An 18,129-nucleotide genomic window follows, 5' to 3' on the forward strand; every position below is an offset into this window, starting at 1 on the left:
AGTGCAGACGCAAGCTATGACTCTCTGCAATTTGCCAACAGGCCTAATAGATCCGCAGATGATGCCATGAACATGTGTATGCATTATGTACTACAGCATCTAGACACCCCAGGAACCTACACCAGGATTTTATTTATAGATTTCCGCTCTGCATTTAATACCATAATTCCATCACTGCACAGCAAGCTCTCCCAGCTACACATACCTGAATCCATCTGCAAATGGATAACAGATTTCCTAATCGATAGGAGACAGCGTGTTAGACTTGGTAAACACACATCAAGCTCTCTGACCGTCAGTACTGGTGCACCCCAGGGCTGTGTGCTTTCCCCACTGCTCTACTCACTGTATACCAATGACTGCATCTCCACAGATCCATCTGTTAAGGTTCTGAAGTTTGCAGATGACACAACCGTAGTTGGTCTCATACAAAACGGGGATGAATCTGCATACAGGCAGGTGGTGGGACAGCTTTCCTCCTGGTGCAGCAGCAACAACTTGGAACTAAACGCTCTCAAAACCATGGAGATAATAGACTTTAGGAGATCTCCCCCCAGCACCTCCCCTTAACCATAAATGGATCCACAATAACCCAGGTAGAGTCATTCAAGTTTCTTGGGTCCACGATCTCACACAACCTAAAATGGGATAACAATATGGCCACTACTGTCAAGAAAGCGCAACAGAGGATGTACCATCTACGGCAGCTGAAAAAGTTTGGCCTACCTCAAAATGTAATGGTGCAGTTCTACACTGCTATTATTGAATCCACCATAACCTCATCCATGACTGTATGGTTCAGCTCCTGCTCAGCATTAGAAAAGGTGAGGCTGCAGCGCATCATCCGAACAGCGGAAAGGATAATTGGCTGTAGCTTACCTTCCCTGCAGGATCTTTACGCTAGCAGGTGCGGAAAAAGAGCAACCAAAATTGCCTCTGACCCCTCTCATCCAGCTCACTCCATCTTCCAGCGCATGCCTTCAGGTGTAAGATTCCGGTCAATCGCTACCAAAACCTCTAGACACAGGAACAGCTTTCTTCCTCAAGCGGTAGCCATACTTCATGCTGAACCACGTTAGAGCTGCTAGGACTTGATAGTAATCAGCACAGAACTGTAAATGAACAATTCTCACATTGCTTACTGCCACTATATTTGCATAATGTCCTTGACTTGTAATATACACACTGTCTGCCCTTGTATTGTTTTTGTTTGTGTTTGTTAAGCAACTGCCAAGACAAATTCCTTGTAGGTGCAAACTTACTTGGCGAAATAAAATTGATTCTGATGAGAGTCCAGGTCAGTCGGGTTGAGGGCAAAGTGGGAAGCCTCAGGAGCATTAGAGGACCAGTATGTTGTTTCACACATGTGCCTTTTTATTTCACCAGGTGTCGCTCTTTGCCGAGCTGTTCAATGAAATGCTACAGAGAGACTTTGGCGTTCTGATCTATAGGGAGCTTTTGGCCCTTCCTGAAAAAGAAGAGAAGAGGGACAAAAAGATCAAGAAGGAAGAAAAGAAAGAAAAGAAGGATGACAAGGATGATGACGAAGAACCAAAGCCGAAACGTAGAAAATCTACTGAGGAGAAATCAAAAACGGATGAAAGAGACGACAAAAAGGTTTGAAGAATGCAGATCTGTTTTAAGGTGCCCATACATTACAGCACTCGATTTGCATCACTCGGGCCTCTTTTACATCTATCAACACGTGCAGGAGCGGTTTCCTGCACGCGTTATATGCCCTGCGGCGTGTCATCGGGAATCTGAGGTGTGACGCTATCGGCGGCGGTAGCTATTAAACCCGACGGAAAACGCAGGCTCCCGGGTGCGTTGAACCGCAACGCACCAAAACACAGCATCGAGTGTGACAGGTAAAATGAAAGTCTACGGACTTTCATTTTACCTTGGTTAACGCAAAGAATTGCCTTTGTGTTGAAACGCACAAAAGGGCTCTGGTGTGAAAGATCCCTCATCATGATTGAATGTGGCAAAGACTGATCGAAATGACGATCGGGTAGCCGCGTTGCAGCATTAATTTGTAGACAAAACCATTGATCTGCCATGCTGGAAAGATCTTGCTCGAAAGGGCTTATTCGGTTGCGTGGCAGAGTTTCCCAACGACTGGTCCTGTCAACAGAATATGAAACTCTCATTCCCAGAAGGTTGTTGCTAGCAGTAGAATGATGGGCTGCACTGCTGACCTTCAGCCACTGGTGTTTCTGCACTGGCAGTAAAGTTCATTGGGTGATTCCAAAGAGATTAAAATGCACTAAAAACAGTTTAAAAATTGTGAGGTATTGGTGGACTTGCCTCCCCAGTGAAGACTCTTTGGCAGATCGAGGCCCTGTTCAGTGGTCAGTTGCATTGCAGAATAATTCTGTATGTAAACTTACTGCCCATATAGTGCAATGGGCCTGTCCATAGTAACAGAACGCGTTATTTTAACTCGCTGCATGCAGGCTTTGTATGAAAGGCTATGGCCCGTCTTCATTGCAGTTCAGTCATCATAACGCGTGAGTTATGCAACTGACCACTGTAAATCTAGCCTCAGACAAAACTTTATTGTATACTCCACAAGTGACACGTTTCGCAGGCATTTCACCCACTTCTTCAGGCAATTAACAAGTGACTATTGATGAGCTCTTAGCAGGCACGGCTCTGCTTCACGGAGGCTCTGTGCCTAATAGCTTGTCAATAGTTCTTCCTGTTAATTTCCTGAAGAAGCAGGTGAAGTACCTGCAAAGTATATATCTTATATTCAGACTAATACATTTTAATTTTTTGTATAACAGTCCTCTATCATTGCAGAGGGATGACAAGAAGAGAGAGGATTCCAGAGATGATGAAGAAATGGATGAAGACAACCAAGAAGACTATGAGCCTATAGGAGCAGAAGAGGATGATGGGGATTTTGAAGGCATGTAGAAGCATTGATATATTTCAGAAGGGAACCAATCCCAGGGTTAGGCCTTGATTTCTTAGCTGTATTGACCTTCAGGGATACCTCGGGCATTGCTGTGCAGATGGTAGAATACATCCAAATTCTTACATTATGGATAGAAAAGGTCAATAAAAACTGCCTTCTTGCAGATATACTGCAAATTGTATGCAGCTTGAGATTAAACCAATAAATATGACTAAAGGTGGCCACACACCATACAATTTTTTTAAATATCTGTTCAATTTAAGAATTGCAATCAATTTTTCTGACTGCAACATTTCAAAAATATGACCAATGTACCACACACATGTTCAATTTTGTCCCCAATTATGATAAAAATGATTGGAAAATCTGAGAAAATTGCTAGGGTGTGTATATTAATAAATTGACAATCTAACACACACCATACAATCCTTAGAAAGATTGAGGAAAAATATCTGGCATTCCAGTTCGATTAAAATTGGAAAAAAAAACGGGAAATCCGATTAAATTTTTCAGTCGAATGACAAAAAAAGCTTTCAATTGTTTTCGGGAGATCCGATAGTTTTTATCAAATTGCCGTAAAATCGGAAAATTTTATTGTATCGTGTGTGTGGCCACCTTAAGAAGAGCACTACTTTTTCCCAGAACGTCATTGGACAGCACCCCTGGATGAGACTTGTCTCCCTCCCAATCGTGGACAGGAACTGCAAAAGAAAGATTTGCATAACAAATAGGCAGCCATATATAAGCTACTAGCTTACCCTCAGTACTTCAGTTCAGTTTCCTGTCCCGGACGGAATGCAGAGGAGAGGTCTCCAGAGTGCTATCCTTGACAGGTGTTCAGGGGCAACGTCTTTCAGGGCTCCAGTTAGGCTGATTCAGGTGACAGTGGGAGCCCTGCAGCGTGGAGGAGGCTTCTCCGTGCAAGGCAGCGGAGATATAGCGCAGGCGCGCTTGGGAGACAAGGTACTTCCGGGTCTTCCCGGAAGTCGTCACGCGCAGCGTCCAGTGTGACTCAGATCAGGCGGCAGGCGGCCGCGGCGGTCATTGCGGATCAGCATCAGCTGATCCGCTAAGGTAACGGTTTACATGCGGCAGGTGCCTCAGAAGGGGGATAATTATGCTAATACGCTTAAGCAATTAAGCGGCAGGTGCCGCGGCTGGCTAACCTTTGAAAGGCTTATGCAAATGAGAAACATGCTAATGAACTGAGTATTCAGGTGGCTGTTTGCATTTCTTTGTGTCATGTGATGATTATTTAAATCTGTTTCCTGACTCACTCTGGTTGTCTAAAGTGAGCATGGAGGACGCTTCTGGGTCAGCTCCTGCGCAGTCTGCCAGGCCAGCCCAAGATACCTCTCTGGCAAGTACTTATGTACAAATTGTACAGTGTGTATATATGTGTATTTTAATATATACTAGAGAGGGTACTAATGGTTGGCTTGTTATTATGTTTTTTAGCCAGAAAAACATGAAAAGCCTGGAAAACAGGACAAATCTGACAAATCTTCCACACAGTCTAGTGGATCTAGTAAATCTGTGAAGAAATGTGCCATTTGCTCCTCTCGCTTGTCATCCTCTACCTCAAAAAAGCTGTGCCAGGATTGTACAAACAAACTGGTTAAGGATGAATCACCAGTAATCTTTAAGGATCTGATGGGATGGATGCGGTCAGAAATGTCTTCAGCCATCAAGGAAATTAAAGATTCTGCCATTTCTTCTCAGACTGTAGCTCCCAGCCCTGCTGAAATGCCTGGTCCTAGCAATGAGGTTCCTGTTAACCTTAATGTCAGTGGTTTATCTCCAATTCCTTTATCTCGTACTCCTGTGCAGGCTAGGAGAAGCAGAGATAGTGAGGTAGAAGGTTCTCAATTTTCTGAGGGAGAAATTTCTGCATTAGATGAAATATCTGAGGGGGAGGAGATGGATAAGACTGAAAAACCACAAAAGTTTGCTTTTTCTACAGAATTAATGAAGGATCTTTTGACATCCATGCATGAAACAATGGGTATTAAATCAGAGCAAAAACCCTTGTCACCCCTTGACCAAATGTATGAGGGATTGGCGGACCCCCAATCCAGGTTCAACCCGGTCCATTCTACTCTTAAAACTTTGATCAAGAAAGAGTGGCAAAATCCTGAGAAAAGGGCCTTTTGGCCAAAATCTTTATCTAAGCGTTATCCTTTTTCTCCTGATGACCAGGCTTATTGGGGCCCTCCGCCAAAACTAGATCCGTCCTTTTCCAGGGTTTCAAGAAAATCAGACCTTATGTTTGAGGATTTCGGAAACCTTAAAGACCCAATAGACAAGAAAATGGATAATGTTTTGCGTAGGGCTTGGGAGTCTGCTTCATTAACTTTTAAGCCGGCAGTAGCATCGACAGCAGTGAGTCGATCTCTGAAGACTTGGTTGGCAGAATTACAGTATAAAATAGCAAATGGGGTGTCTAGGGAAGAAATCCTTAATGACTTTCCTAAAATCACTAATGCCTCAGATTTTATGGTTGATGCAGCAGACGATACGGTTAAATTAACAGCCCGTACCACCGCACTAGTGAACTCAGCTAGAAGGGGAGTATGGGTTAAGACATGGAATGGGGATAACTCATCCAGATCTAAGCTTTGTGGTATCCCCTGTGAAGGAGACCTTTTGTTTGGGTCTAAGCTGGACGATACACTAGATCGTACAGCAGATAATAAGAAAAATTTCCCAAGGAAGCGCCCCTTTCAGAATAAACGGCCATTTCGGGCCCCCGCTAAAAATGAAACGGATAGTAAATCCTCCAGGGGTAGAAGATGGGCTCCTTACAGGCAACAAGGACCCCGCAATACCGCTACTAATACTAAAAAGACAAACAAACAATGACGCCATCATTCCGGTGGGGGGGAGAATCACCAACTTTTACGAAATATGGCAACAACTATTCACCAATCAATGGTTACTAAACATAATATTAGAAGGTTACAGAATAGAGTTCGAACATCTCCCCCCTCAAAACTTTGTCTTAACACCTTGTCCAAAAGACCCAGCCTTATTAGTAGCCCTCCAGTCAGAAGTAAAGTCTCTTCTTCAGAAAGGAGTAATTCGACAGGTTCCAGCATGTCAAAGAGAACAGGGATTCTACTCCCCAATCTTCCTGGTAAAAAAGCCTCAAGGAGCCTATCGATTGATTCTAAACCTAAAGAAATTGAATCTAAAAGTCAAATACAGGAAATTCAGGATGGACAATATTCGATCTGTAGTTCATCTTTTACAGAAGGACGATTTTTTTGGCATCCCTAGACCTGAAGGATGCGTATCTACATCTACCAATCCATTTATCCTGCCAACAATACCTGAGGTTTGCCGTATGGATGGAAGGAGAGGTAAGACATTTTCAATTTAATGCCTTGCCTTTCGGACTATCGTCTGCCCCATGGCTATTTACTAAGGTTATGTCTGAAGTATTAGCTCTTCTCAGGTTAAGACACGTTAATATTGTCGGTTACCTTGATGATTTTTTATTATGGGGTTCTTCTGAAAAATCCGTTAATGATCAGCTTTTTATAACTCTGGGCGTCCTCCAGGAGTTAGGTTGGTTAATTAATTGGGAAAAGTCTGCTCTGATTCCTTCCCAGTGTCTAGAATTTTTGGGTTTCAATATTTCTACCAGAGAAGAGAAACTGTTGTTACCTGATAGGAAGATCATTGCTATTTTTAATAGTATTTTCTCATTTCAGAAATTAAGAAGCATATCGCTAAGAAAAGCCATGGCTCTTCTAGGACTTCTAACCTCTGCCTTTCCGGCGATCCAGTGGGGACAGTTCCATGCGAGATTTCTACAAATATGGATTTTGAAATCTTGGAACAGGTCTCTGGTGACTCTAGACAAGAAGATCATCATTCCACAAAGTGTAAAGACTTCCCTTATCTGGTGGCAACGTCTGGATCATCTATCTCCAGGTCATCTGTGGAATTATCCACAACAGAATACAATCACAACCGATGCCAGTTTGTGGGGTTGGGGAGCCCACTTCAATTCTCTGCCGGCTCAAGGATCATGGAATATGACAATAAGGTCACAGTCATCGAACAACAGAGAGTTGCAAGCAGTATGGCAAGCCTTACTACATTTCGGCCCCCTAATAGAGAATTCTCATGTCAGAATAAGAACAGACAACAGGAGCGTTGTAGCTTTCCTGAACAGGCAAGGGGGCACGAGGAGTCAATCCTTATGGGAAAAGACGGCAAAGATCCTATTCTGGTCGGAGAGAAATCTTTTATCATTAACTGCGATACATTTAAAGGGAACCTCAAACCACTTGGCGGACTACCTCAGCAGGAGGAAGTTAGACTCGAACGAGTGGTCACTAGATCTGGAAGTTTTTCAGCAAGTGACGTTACAATGGGGTTGCCCAGAAGTAGACCTGTTTGCAAGGAGAGCGAATGCGAAATGTCAGCAATTTTGTGCCCTGTTTCCAGAGGACCTACCTTGGAAAGTAGACGCCTTCTCGATCAATTGGGGAGAGTTACTGATGTATGCATTTCCTCCAATTCCATTGCTACCACGAGTAATAAAAAAGATTATTCAGGACAAGGCTCGAGTAATCCTGATAGCTCCACTATGGCCAAAAAGACCATGGTTCACGTCACTAAGAACACTAGCGGTTACAGATCCGATAGTCTTTCCTCCCATACCTCACTTGTTGTCCCAGGGTCCAGTGTGGCATCCGAGTTTAAACAGCCTTCACCTTTCAGCCTGGAAGCTGAATGGGGCATCCTGAAGTCCAAGGGCTTTTCAGACGAACTATCAGAAACTTTGATACAGAGTAGGAAGAAGGTGACTCGAGTAATATACCAAAAGGCCTGGAGAGTGTTTAACGAATGGTGCTCGGAAAGATCTTGTGACAATACATCACTTAAATCCGTATTAGAATTTCTTCAGTGTGGATACAAGAAGGGGCTTAGTATAAGCACTCTGAAGGTACAGGTATCTGCTCTAAGCGTATTTCTAGAAAGACGGCTGGCAGAAGAAAATCTAATTTTAAGATTCTTCCAAGCTTTAAAGAGACTGAAACCAGCAATCAGGTCCAGAATACCCTCATGGGATTTAAATACTGTCTTACAGGGGTTATGTGAAGCCCCTTTTGAACCATTATCACAAATTTCGGATAAATTTCTTACTCTAAAAACCATTTTCCTGCTAGCCATTACTTCAGCTAGAAGAATAGGTGAATTGCAGGCGTTGTCTATTAAAGAGCCCTACTGCGTCATTTCCGAAGATAGAATTACGTTACGCACGGATGCAGCGTTTCTACCAAAGGTTGTTTCCTCATTTCACAGGAATCAAGAAATCTTCCTTCCTTCCTTTTGTGAGAATCCTAACAATGACAAGGAAAAGAGACTTCATTGCCTGGATGTGAGGAGATGTCTTATACAATATATCAATATATGGAGAGAACAGGTCCATGGAGAAAAACTGACGCAATGTTCATTCTATTTGCTGGGAAACAAAGAGGCAACAAGGCGTCCAAAACGACTCTAGCACGATGGATCAGACAGGCTATTACATTGGCATATCAAGCTCAAGGGAAGCAGTTAGGGTCTTCAATTAGAGCTCATTCTACAAGAGGAATATCGACTTCCTGGGCAGAGAGGTCAGGGGCATCAATAGAACAGATATGCAGAGCTGCTACCTGGTCAAGTCACAATACCTTTGTGAGGCATTATCGCCTAAACATCTCAGCCGCAGCAGATTTATCTTTTGGAAGAAAAGTACTGCAGGCAGTGGTCCCGCCCTAGATCTCATATCTGGTACATCGTCTCATCCAGGGGTGCTGTCCAATGACGTTCTGGGAAAGACAACTTTACTTACGGTAACGTCTTTTCCAGTAGTCAGAAGGACAGCACCCCTGCAACCCGCCCTATTTTTGGGTGGAATAATAATTATGTAAGTAGGCATTTATACCGGTCCGTGTCATCTTTTGTATTAACTGAAGTACTGAGGGTAAGCTAGTAGCTTATATATGGCTGCCTATTTGTTATGCAAATCTTTCTTTTGCAGTTCCTGTCCACGATTGGGAGGGAGACAAGTCTCATCCAGGGGTGCTGTCCTTCTGACTACTGGAAAAGACGTTACCGTAAGTAAAGTTGTCTTTCACACGTACAATCTGCATTAAATTTGCATGCAACCCAGAATTATTTGCATTTCATCGACCCATCTCTACTTGTATTTTGAATGAAAACCAGCTGAAATATTCATAATTTTGTTTTATATATATATATATATATATATATATATATATATATATATATATATATATATATATATATATCACATTTCTCTTAAAGGGACCCTAAGCAGGACCTAAAACTGCCATAATGAACTTACCTGGGGCATCCTCCAGCCCCTCTTAGTCCCTCGGCGTCCTCTCGGCCCCCTCTGTTCTCCAATTGGCAGCTCCGTTAGAAACGCGACTTTGCTAGGAGTTGTGCGCAGCCCCTCCGCGCATCTATCGCCATGATTGTTCTGCGCATGCAAGGTTCTCGAAAGAATGAACAAGACTCAGCGATGGGCGCGTGGAGGGGCCACCCATGCGAAGTTGCTCACGACTCCTAGCGAAGGCGCACAGTTAACGGAGCATCCTGCGGAAGAACGGAGAGAGCCTGGAGGACGCCGGGTGACATCGCAGACTACGAGGGGCTGGAGGAATCCCCAGGTAAGTTCATTATGGCATTTTTGGGTCCTGCTCTGGGTCCCTTTGAATCTGACTGAGCACTAAAAACAGCAGGATAGGTACGATAAATACATTTCTTATTGGATGATGATGAACTTTTTTCAGTTAATATGAAGTTCCGTCCCAATTTTAATAAAACTTTCATATGATTCGCTATCAGAATTCTAATTTTCTGTATTTAATGATGGCGTTCCACTAATGAAAACAAGCCAATTGTGTTTTGTATGACAGACCGGGATGACGATGATGATGACGCCAGCACCAAGGATAAGAGAGAGGACAAGAAGAATAACAAATGCAGCAAGGAGAGCCCAACCAAAGATAAGGTTGTTGCCCTTCACACTGCATTATATTACACATCTCTTTGTAGTACATTAAATTCTATTCCTTTATATGTGACCCATCTTAGATATGTTATTGGCAAAACGAGTGAGTCCAGCTTTGCACATTAAAGTACCCACTGAATGTTTGAATGAACTACCCAAACACTTAGAACATAGGTGTCAAACACCAGGCCCGCAGCCTGAATGTGGCCCTCCTTGCCATGTTTTGTGCAACCGCCCCCCCCCCCCCCCGCCCCTCCTGCTCCTGGTCACATGACATGCATTCAGAGCCAGAGATACTGTATAGAGCATATGTTGTTGTCTGGAAGATCAAAAGATACAGACAGCAGCGCTGGAGCAGGTAAATATAAAACGGTTACTCTGCAGAAGGCGGAAGAGCGGCAATACAGCCCCCCCAGGGTCGCTGTAGTTACACCACTTTATTTCAGACTGTTGTACAATCTTGAATTAACGCTGAATTATTTGCATCTTAATGACCATCCCTAATGCTGGGAATACACCATACGTTTTTCCGCTCGATAAATGGGTTTGATACAGAATTTCCGACATGTCTGATATTCCTTCCAAACGTTTTTTGGGTCGATTTCTCATAGAAGTGAATGGAAAAGGATAAAAAAGAGCGGAAGATAAAAGAATCGCGTGGAAAATCGAGCGGATAAACATATCATGTGTACCCAGTATAAGAGGCTCTGCCATTAGATAAGATTAGTGAGCAGGATTGAGGAGGCGCTTCGCTGAGCATGCACAGTGGCCGGCAACTTGCAAAGTTGCCCAGCTTATGGAGGGGGACAGCACAGGAGGAGGGGAACAGCATGCCCAGAATGCTCCCAACTACGGGAGCATGATAGAGGAGGCTGTTGGCTGGCACTGCATATGCACAGTGGCCAGCACCTTGCTGTGCCCAGCCTACAGATGGGGACAGCAGAGGAACAGCACAGTGTGGAATGACAGCGAGGGTCCATAAGGACTTCAGGAGGCTGGAAGGAGTCCTAGGTAAGTAACTGGCCAATTTTATTTTTTTCAGCTTAGTATCCCTTTAATTCGATCCTTAAAGAGTAACTGTTAGCCCCAAAAATGAAATTTAAATCTCTATTGCAATGTTTTATTTACTTTTTAAGGGAGCCAAAAAGGCAATGCAGAAGTTAAAAATCAATCTAATTTTTTTACTATGTAGCCTTTTCCCCAAGCTCCAAAGGAGGACGCAAAGCCGCATAACAGATACTGCTTCAGCATGCAGAGCATGCCCATGTCTGCCCGACCCCCCTCTCCCCCCCAGGACCAGGTGCCGATATATTCTCACCCCAAACAGCTGACCGCTCTGACACGGAGAGAGAGCGGGAGCACTTCCAGCGCCGCCACCGCAGAGCAGCCGCCGCCGTGCATCTCTCTCCTGCTCGTGATTCTCTCACATGTGACTCGGCGGCGGCTGCTCTGCGGTGGCGGCGCTGGAAGTGTGTAGATGTACTCCGCTCCCGCTCTCTCTCCGTGTCAGCTGTTTGGGGTGAGAATATATCGGCACCTGGTCCTGGGGGAAGAGGGGGGTCGGGCAGACATGGGCATGCTCAGCAGTATCTGTTATGCGGCTTTGCGTCCGGAGCTTGGGGAAAAGGCTACATAGTAAAAAAAATTAGATTGATTTTTAACTTCTGCATTGGCTTTTTGGCTCCCTTAAAAAGTAAATAAAACATTGCAATAGTGATTTAAATTTCATTTTTGGGGCTAACAGTTACTCTTTAACACTAGGCAATTACCTGATACCTATCACCCTTTAAGCTTTTCCAAACCATATCCTATCCCTGTTAAAATATTAACAGTGCTTAATTGATAAAACTGACCTCCTGAACTCTCCATATTGACCCCAAACCCTAACCTCCTGATAGCATGACCTCTGACTTTTTGGGTTTAACCAATCCACTACCACATCACAGATCATCTTTTTGGTTTTATCACCTATGCCTAATCGAATACTGTGCAAATGATTTGTTTTAAAGAGACACTGAAGCGAAAAAAAATTATGATTTTGTATGTGTAGTACAGCTAAGAAATAAAATATTAGGAGCAGAGACATAGGTCTAATATTGTTTCCAGTACAAGAAGAGTTAAGAAACTCCAGTTGTTCATGCAAAAGAGCCATTGAGCTCCACAACTTTCAAAGTCACAGAGAGGTCTGTCTTCTGTATCTTATTATCTGAACTGTCAGTCACTGTATCTTATTTTGCTCCCCAGAAGACAGGACAATAGTTTACAAGACTGCTCTGTAAAAATAATTTAGCATGCTGAGCAGTGTGTAAACTGCAAATATTAGAGGATGATGCAATGTTATAAAAACACTATGTATCTGAAAATATATATTTTTTTCGCTTCAGTGTCTCTTTAAGTGTAGTATAATTTATCTGGAGTAATGGAATTGTGTTTTGTATTTCCAGGAGAAAGAAAAGAAGCAGATGATTACAGTGAACAAGGACCTTCTGATGGCATTTGTATACTTTGATCAAAGTCACTGTGGCTATTTATTAGAGAAGGATCTAGAAGAAATTATTTACACCCTTGGCTTACATCTGTCCAGAGCACAGGTACAGTAGCCAGCAATTTCTCCTTACTACATTAGTAGTTTTCATTTACTGTAATCGATTTTAATGTAATGAAAAGGGCCATTAAGAAAATGTGTAGTAGCCTGTGTAGCACCTGTTGTGCTTAGTAGTACATTTAATAACTTTCAATGCATCACCTTCTCATATCACGTTATACTTGCGGTAAAGGTGGCCATACATCTAGCGATTAGGAATTAGTACATCATTTGCAACTGATTTGCATTCAAGGCATGTATTTAGCCCCAGTGGGGCTCTGCATGCCTCTGTTGGCTTTCATTTCAGTTTGCAGCATGGAGCGCTGTCACTTGTTTGATGTGTGTTTGAAGAAATGTGTATAACATTTATGATTAGCAGCACTAGGAAAAATTTGTTTTTATTGTTAGACTAGTGGTAGGTCTTCCCTGCGAGGGCCCGTCATCGCTGTGGGGAAGTAAAGTAGGGAATAATTTGTGCATATATTTATTGTGAAGCTAACGCCCTACTTTTCAGAGTTGTGCAGAGCTCCAAAATATGGACAAAATTACACAACATGCATTCAAAACGGGTACAGCAAATGGCTAATTTGGGTACAGCTTCTGTCTGAAAGAGCTGCCAATTTCTCCTGCTGTACATACAGGATCTTCTCAAAAAAATTAGCATATTGTGATAAAGTTCATTATTTTCTGTAATGTACTGATAAACATTAGACTTTCATATATTTTAGATTCATTACACACAACTGAAGTAGTTCAAGCCTTTTATTGTTTTTCTTATTGATGCTTTTGGCATACAGCTCATGAAAACCCAAATTTCCTATCTCAAAAAATTAGCATATTTCATCCGACCAATAAAAGAAAAGTGTTTTTAAAACAAAAAAAGTCAACCTTCAAATATTTTCAGTTATGCACTCAATACTTGGTTGGGAATCCTTTTGCAGAAATGACTGCTTCAATGCGGCGTGGCATGGAGGCAATCAGCCTGTGGCACTGCTCAGGTGTTATGGAGGCCCAGGATGCTTCGATAGCGGTCTTAACCTCCCTGGCGTTCTATTAAGATCGCCAGGGAGGCTGCGGGAGGGTTTTTTTTTAATAAAAAAAAACAATTTCATGCAGCCAACCGAAAGTTGGCTGCATGAAAGCCCACTAGAGGGCGCTCCGGATGCGTTCTTCTGATCGCCTCCTGGGGCCAGAAGTAACACAATGAGCGGCCTTCCGTGTTTCGCTTACCTCGTCGCCATGGCGACGAGCGGAGTGACGTCATGGACGTCAGCCGACGTCCTGACGTCAGCCGCCTCCGATCCAGCCCTTAGCGCTGGCCGGAACTTTTTGTTCCGGCTACGCTGGGCTCAGGCGGCTGGGGGGACCCTCTTTCGCCGCTGCATGTGGCGGATCGCCGCGCTGCAGCGGCGATCAGGTAGCACACGCGGCTGGCAAAGTGCCGGCTGCGTGTGCTGCTTTTTATTTGAGCCAAATCGGCCCAGCAGGGCCTGAGCGGCAGGCTCCAGCGGTACTGGACGAGCTGAGCTCGTCCAGACCGCTCAGCAGGTTAAGCTCATCCAGAGTGTTGGGTCTTGCGTCTCTCAACTTTCTCTTCACAATATCCCACAGATTCTCTATGGGGTTCAGGTCAGGAGAGTTGGCAGGCCAATTGAGCACAGTAATACCATGGTCAGTAAACCATTTACCAGTGGTTTTGGCACTGTGAGCAGGTGCCAGGTCGTGCTGAAAAATGAAATCTTCATCTCCATAAAGCTTTTCAGCAGATGGAAGCATGAACCCAGTTTTGAACCAGAAACCGCAGCAGAAGCGCCTGACTGACAGCAGCACTGGACTGTTGCTTAGTGGTCCAAAGTACTTTTTTCGGATGAAAGCAACTTTTACATGTCATTCGGAAATCAAGGTGCCAGAGTCTGGAGGAAGACTGGGGAGAGGGAAATGCCAAAATGCCTGAAGTCCAGTGTCAAGTACCCACAGTCAGTGATGGTCTGGGGTGCTATGTCAGCTGCTGGTGTTGGTCCACTGTGTTTTATCAAGGGCAGGGTCAATGCAGCTAGCTATCAGGAGATTTTGGAGCACTTTATGCTTCGATCTGCTGAAAAGCTTTATGGAGATGAAGATTTCATTTTTCAGCACGACCTGGCACCTGCTCACAGTGCCAAAACCACTGGTAAATGGTTTACTGACCATGATATTACTGTGCTCAATTGGCCTGCCAACTCTCCTGACCTGAACCCCATAGAGAATCTGTGGGATATTATGAAGAGAAAGTTGAGATGCAAGACCCAACACTCTGGATGAGCTTAAGGCCGCTATCGAAGCATCCTGGGCCTCCATAACACCTGAGCAGTGCCACAGGCTGATTGCCTCCATGCCACGCCGCATTGAAGCAGGCATTTCTGCAAAAGGATTCCCCACCAAGTATTGAGTGCATAACTGAACATAATTATTTGAAGGTTGACTTTTTTTGTTTTAAAAACACTTTTCTTTTATTGGTTGGATGAAATATGCTAATTTTTTGAGATAGGAAATTTGGGTTTTCATGAGCTGTATGCCAAAAGCATCAATAAGAAAAACAATAAAAGGCTTGAACTACTTCAGTTGTGTGTAATGAATCTAAAATATGTGAAAGTCTGTTTATCAGTACATTACAGAAAATAATGAACTTTATCACAATATGCTAATTTTTTGAGAAGATCCTGTACATCTAGTGATGATGGGCAGATTCAACTAAAGGTGGGTACACACGTCAGATAAAAGTCTTTGGAAAATGAAAGATCACAGACCAATTTTACCCCCTTTCATGTAGTACGAGAGCCATACCTACACAGTCTATTCTATGGTGCTGAACTCCCCATCAGATAAAAATCTTTGCAAAAGATGCTGCACACACAGATGCCCGTACACATGCAAAAGATCAGTATCTGCAAAAGATCTGTTCCTGCAAAAGATCCATTCCTGCAAAATGCTTTCATAGTCTATGATATCTGCAGATCTCATACACACCTTTTTTAACGGACAATTATCTATAGATCAGATCCACCAGGTTGGATCTTCAGATCGGCAGATAATTGTCTGATCTGCAGATGAATGTCCATTAAACAAGGTGTGTATGGGATCTGCAGATGTCAGACTATGAATGCCTTTTGCAGGAATGGATCTTTTGCAGGAACTGATCTTTTGCAGATACTGATCTTTTGCATGTGTACAGCATCGGTGTGTGCAGCATCTTGCAAAGATTTCTGTCTGATGGGGAGTGCAGCTCCATAGAATAGACTGTGTAGGTATGGCTCTCGTACTACATGGAAGGGGGTAAAATTGGTCTGTGATCTTTCATTTTCCAAAGACTTTTATCTGACGTGTGTACCCACCTTATGAGACAAATATCTCTCTAATCGAATCTGATAAGAGAGAGATCTGTCGGCTGCCCATACACCGCAGGACGATTCCCAATCAATTTCATGCCGAAATTGATCTGGAATTGGCCTTGTGATGGTTTGGCCCATGTGAACACCACCAACCACATGGGGCGTGTGTATAGACTGAGGACAGCGCCTGGAGCCAGCTCAGAGCCAGTGGCAGACAGACAGACAGGCAATGTATAGTGCACTGGGTATGGGGGGGGGGGGGGGGGGGGAAGGTAGCACACTGAACATTGGGGGGAGGGACAGCATCAGGGGTTTTGTCGCTCATCTTATTGCTTGCCGTTACCACCGTGCACCCGACCACGATGGCCCAACATCTTGCAGCATGTCCGATCGACCTGCTCGGCCCAAAATTGGTGGCATCCTCGATCAGGCTTGCACTTGGTGGTACCAAGTAGTTTTAATAATTATCGAATCAGATGGTTGATCGCCTGCCAAGTTGAAAGATGTATGAGCACCTTTACTCTAAAATCACTGCCAGAGCTCTGTGTTTGAATCCTTGCTGTGTCTTTTCTATCCCAAAGCTACATATCCGCTGACTTCCAGCATGTAGCCCCGCCCCATGCATAAAACCGTCATGGTGTTTTCTTTATCTTGAGTAGAGAACACACCAATTATGGTTTTTTTGTAAGGGGCAGGGCTACATGCCGGATGTCAGTGGGCACATAGGATGAAAAGACTTCAGCATGTAATTAGAATTTTATATGAAAGCTGATTAACTAACTACTGGCCGGCCGCGTCACATCGATGGGCGTGGCCTCGGCGGCAGCCTCAGGACCGGGGCTCGGTTTTGCAGGAGATCGTGCGCAGCCAGAAGAACAGTAGGAGATCAGTAGGGCTGCCAGGCAACTAGTATTGTTTAAAAAGAAATAAATATGGCAGCCTCCATATATCCCTCCCTTCAGCTGTCCTTTAAGGGTGCGTACACACATGCAATTTTGATTGTCCAGTCACTGACCAATTTTACCAACTCCATGGTGTAGAAGAACCAACATATTTTGAATTCTATGAACCTGTTGTGTAGGTAAGCTCTCCTATTACACGGATGTGGTAAAGTTGGCCAGTCAAAATTGGATGTGTGTACCAGGTTTTGGTAATTGCTGTGCAAGCAAAGTAGAGGTAGTTTAGCAAAGGGTCAGTCCATTATCTTTTCTATGCAAGTATTTTATTTAGGACCCACAGCACAGCAAAACATAAATTTGAGGTGGCACAAAACAAAAAAGTTTGATGCTCCTTATGGAGAAGGAAGGCTCTGGATCCCAAACATTCCTCCTGGCCCATAAACCTTCTTCCTGGCTGCTAATCACATCGGGGCCGCACAGCTCTTCTTCCTCCAGCATGACCGTGCAATAGCTCTCCCCGCACATGCACAGTAAGCCAGAGTCGTGGGCTCTGTGGTACTGCACATGCGTGCAGCTACTGCGCTGCCACACTTCTAGAGTAAGAGCTGCGTGGCCCCGATGTGAAGAGGGGGCCGTACTCAGCAATGGGCGTGTTTGAGATCAGGGAGGGAAGCCTCAATAGGATCCTGAGGATTCCCTCTCTTAAGGTAACTATAAAGTAATCCTGAGCCAAAGCTTGGGATCAAAATCTTAGACGTTTGCAGGTTGGAGACCTTTACTTGTTGCTGCTTTAAGTACCCAGAGGGGAATATACCTTGCTGCATGTGTACGGGACTTTTGAGCGGTCACCATTGGGGGGGGGGGGGGTCTCCTGAAACAACATTAGACTTTAGATAATGGCATGGTTGGATATATTGGTGTTTAATATTAAATGCTTGTTGTCAGTGGTTTGTACATTGTACTGTCGCTATTTATGTTCGTCTTGCTTTGAGGAAAGTCGAGATGCAACAAAAGGGGTAATGAGTGACTGAGCAACAGAGTCTTCATCAGTCTTTTTTACATTTTATCTACATCACACAAGATAAATGTCAGAGCCCCCACTTGCAAGGTAAATGTAACCCTCCTGGCAGAAATACATTTTTTTTTTTTTTGTTTTTTTTTTGTTTCAGGTAAAGCTACCAGAGTGGTAGCTACATGAAACACCACTAGAGGGCGCATGTGTCCCTCTAGTGCGATCGTCGCCGGCATCAATAGCAAACAGGGGAATGCGTATATAACGCGGTCCCCTGTTTGGCTTTTCCTGTCACCATGGAGAC

At 43.9% G+C, this 18,129-nt stretch overlaps 1 protein-coding gene across 2 annotated transcripts in view; it reads left to right on the forward strand.

Moving 5' to 3' along the window:
* CCAR1 (cell division cycle and apoptosis regulator 1) overlaps positions 1-18,129 on the forward strand; it is a 111,369-nt gene that overhangs the window by 80,014 nt on the left and 13,226 nt on the right. For both annotated transcript variants that reach the window (XM_068257674.1, XM_068257675.1), the window contains 4 exons: positions 1,387-1,617; positions 2,806-2,914; positions 9,868-9,962; positions 12,407-12,553. In XM_068257674.1, coding sequence (XP_068113775.1) covers positions 1,387-1,617; positions 2,806-2,914; positions 9,868-9,962; positions 12,407-12,553 — 582 coding nt within the window. The remainder of the gene's footprint in view (positions 1-1,386; positions 1,618-2,805; positions 2,915-9,867; positions 9,963-12,406; positions 12,554-18,129) is intronic.

The sequence above is a fragment of the Hyperolius riggenbachi genome, chromosome 10, assembly GCF_040937935.1.
Source record: "Hyperolius riggenbachi isolate aHypRig1 chromosome 10, aHypRig1.pri, whole genome shotgun sequence".
Taxonomy (NCBI): domain Eukaryota; kingdom Metazoa; phylum Chordata; class Amphibia; order Anura; family Hyperoliidae; genus Hyperolius; species Hyperolius riggenbachi.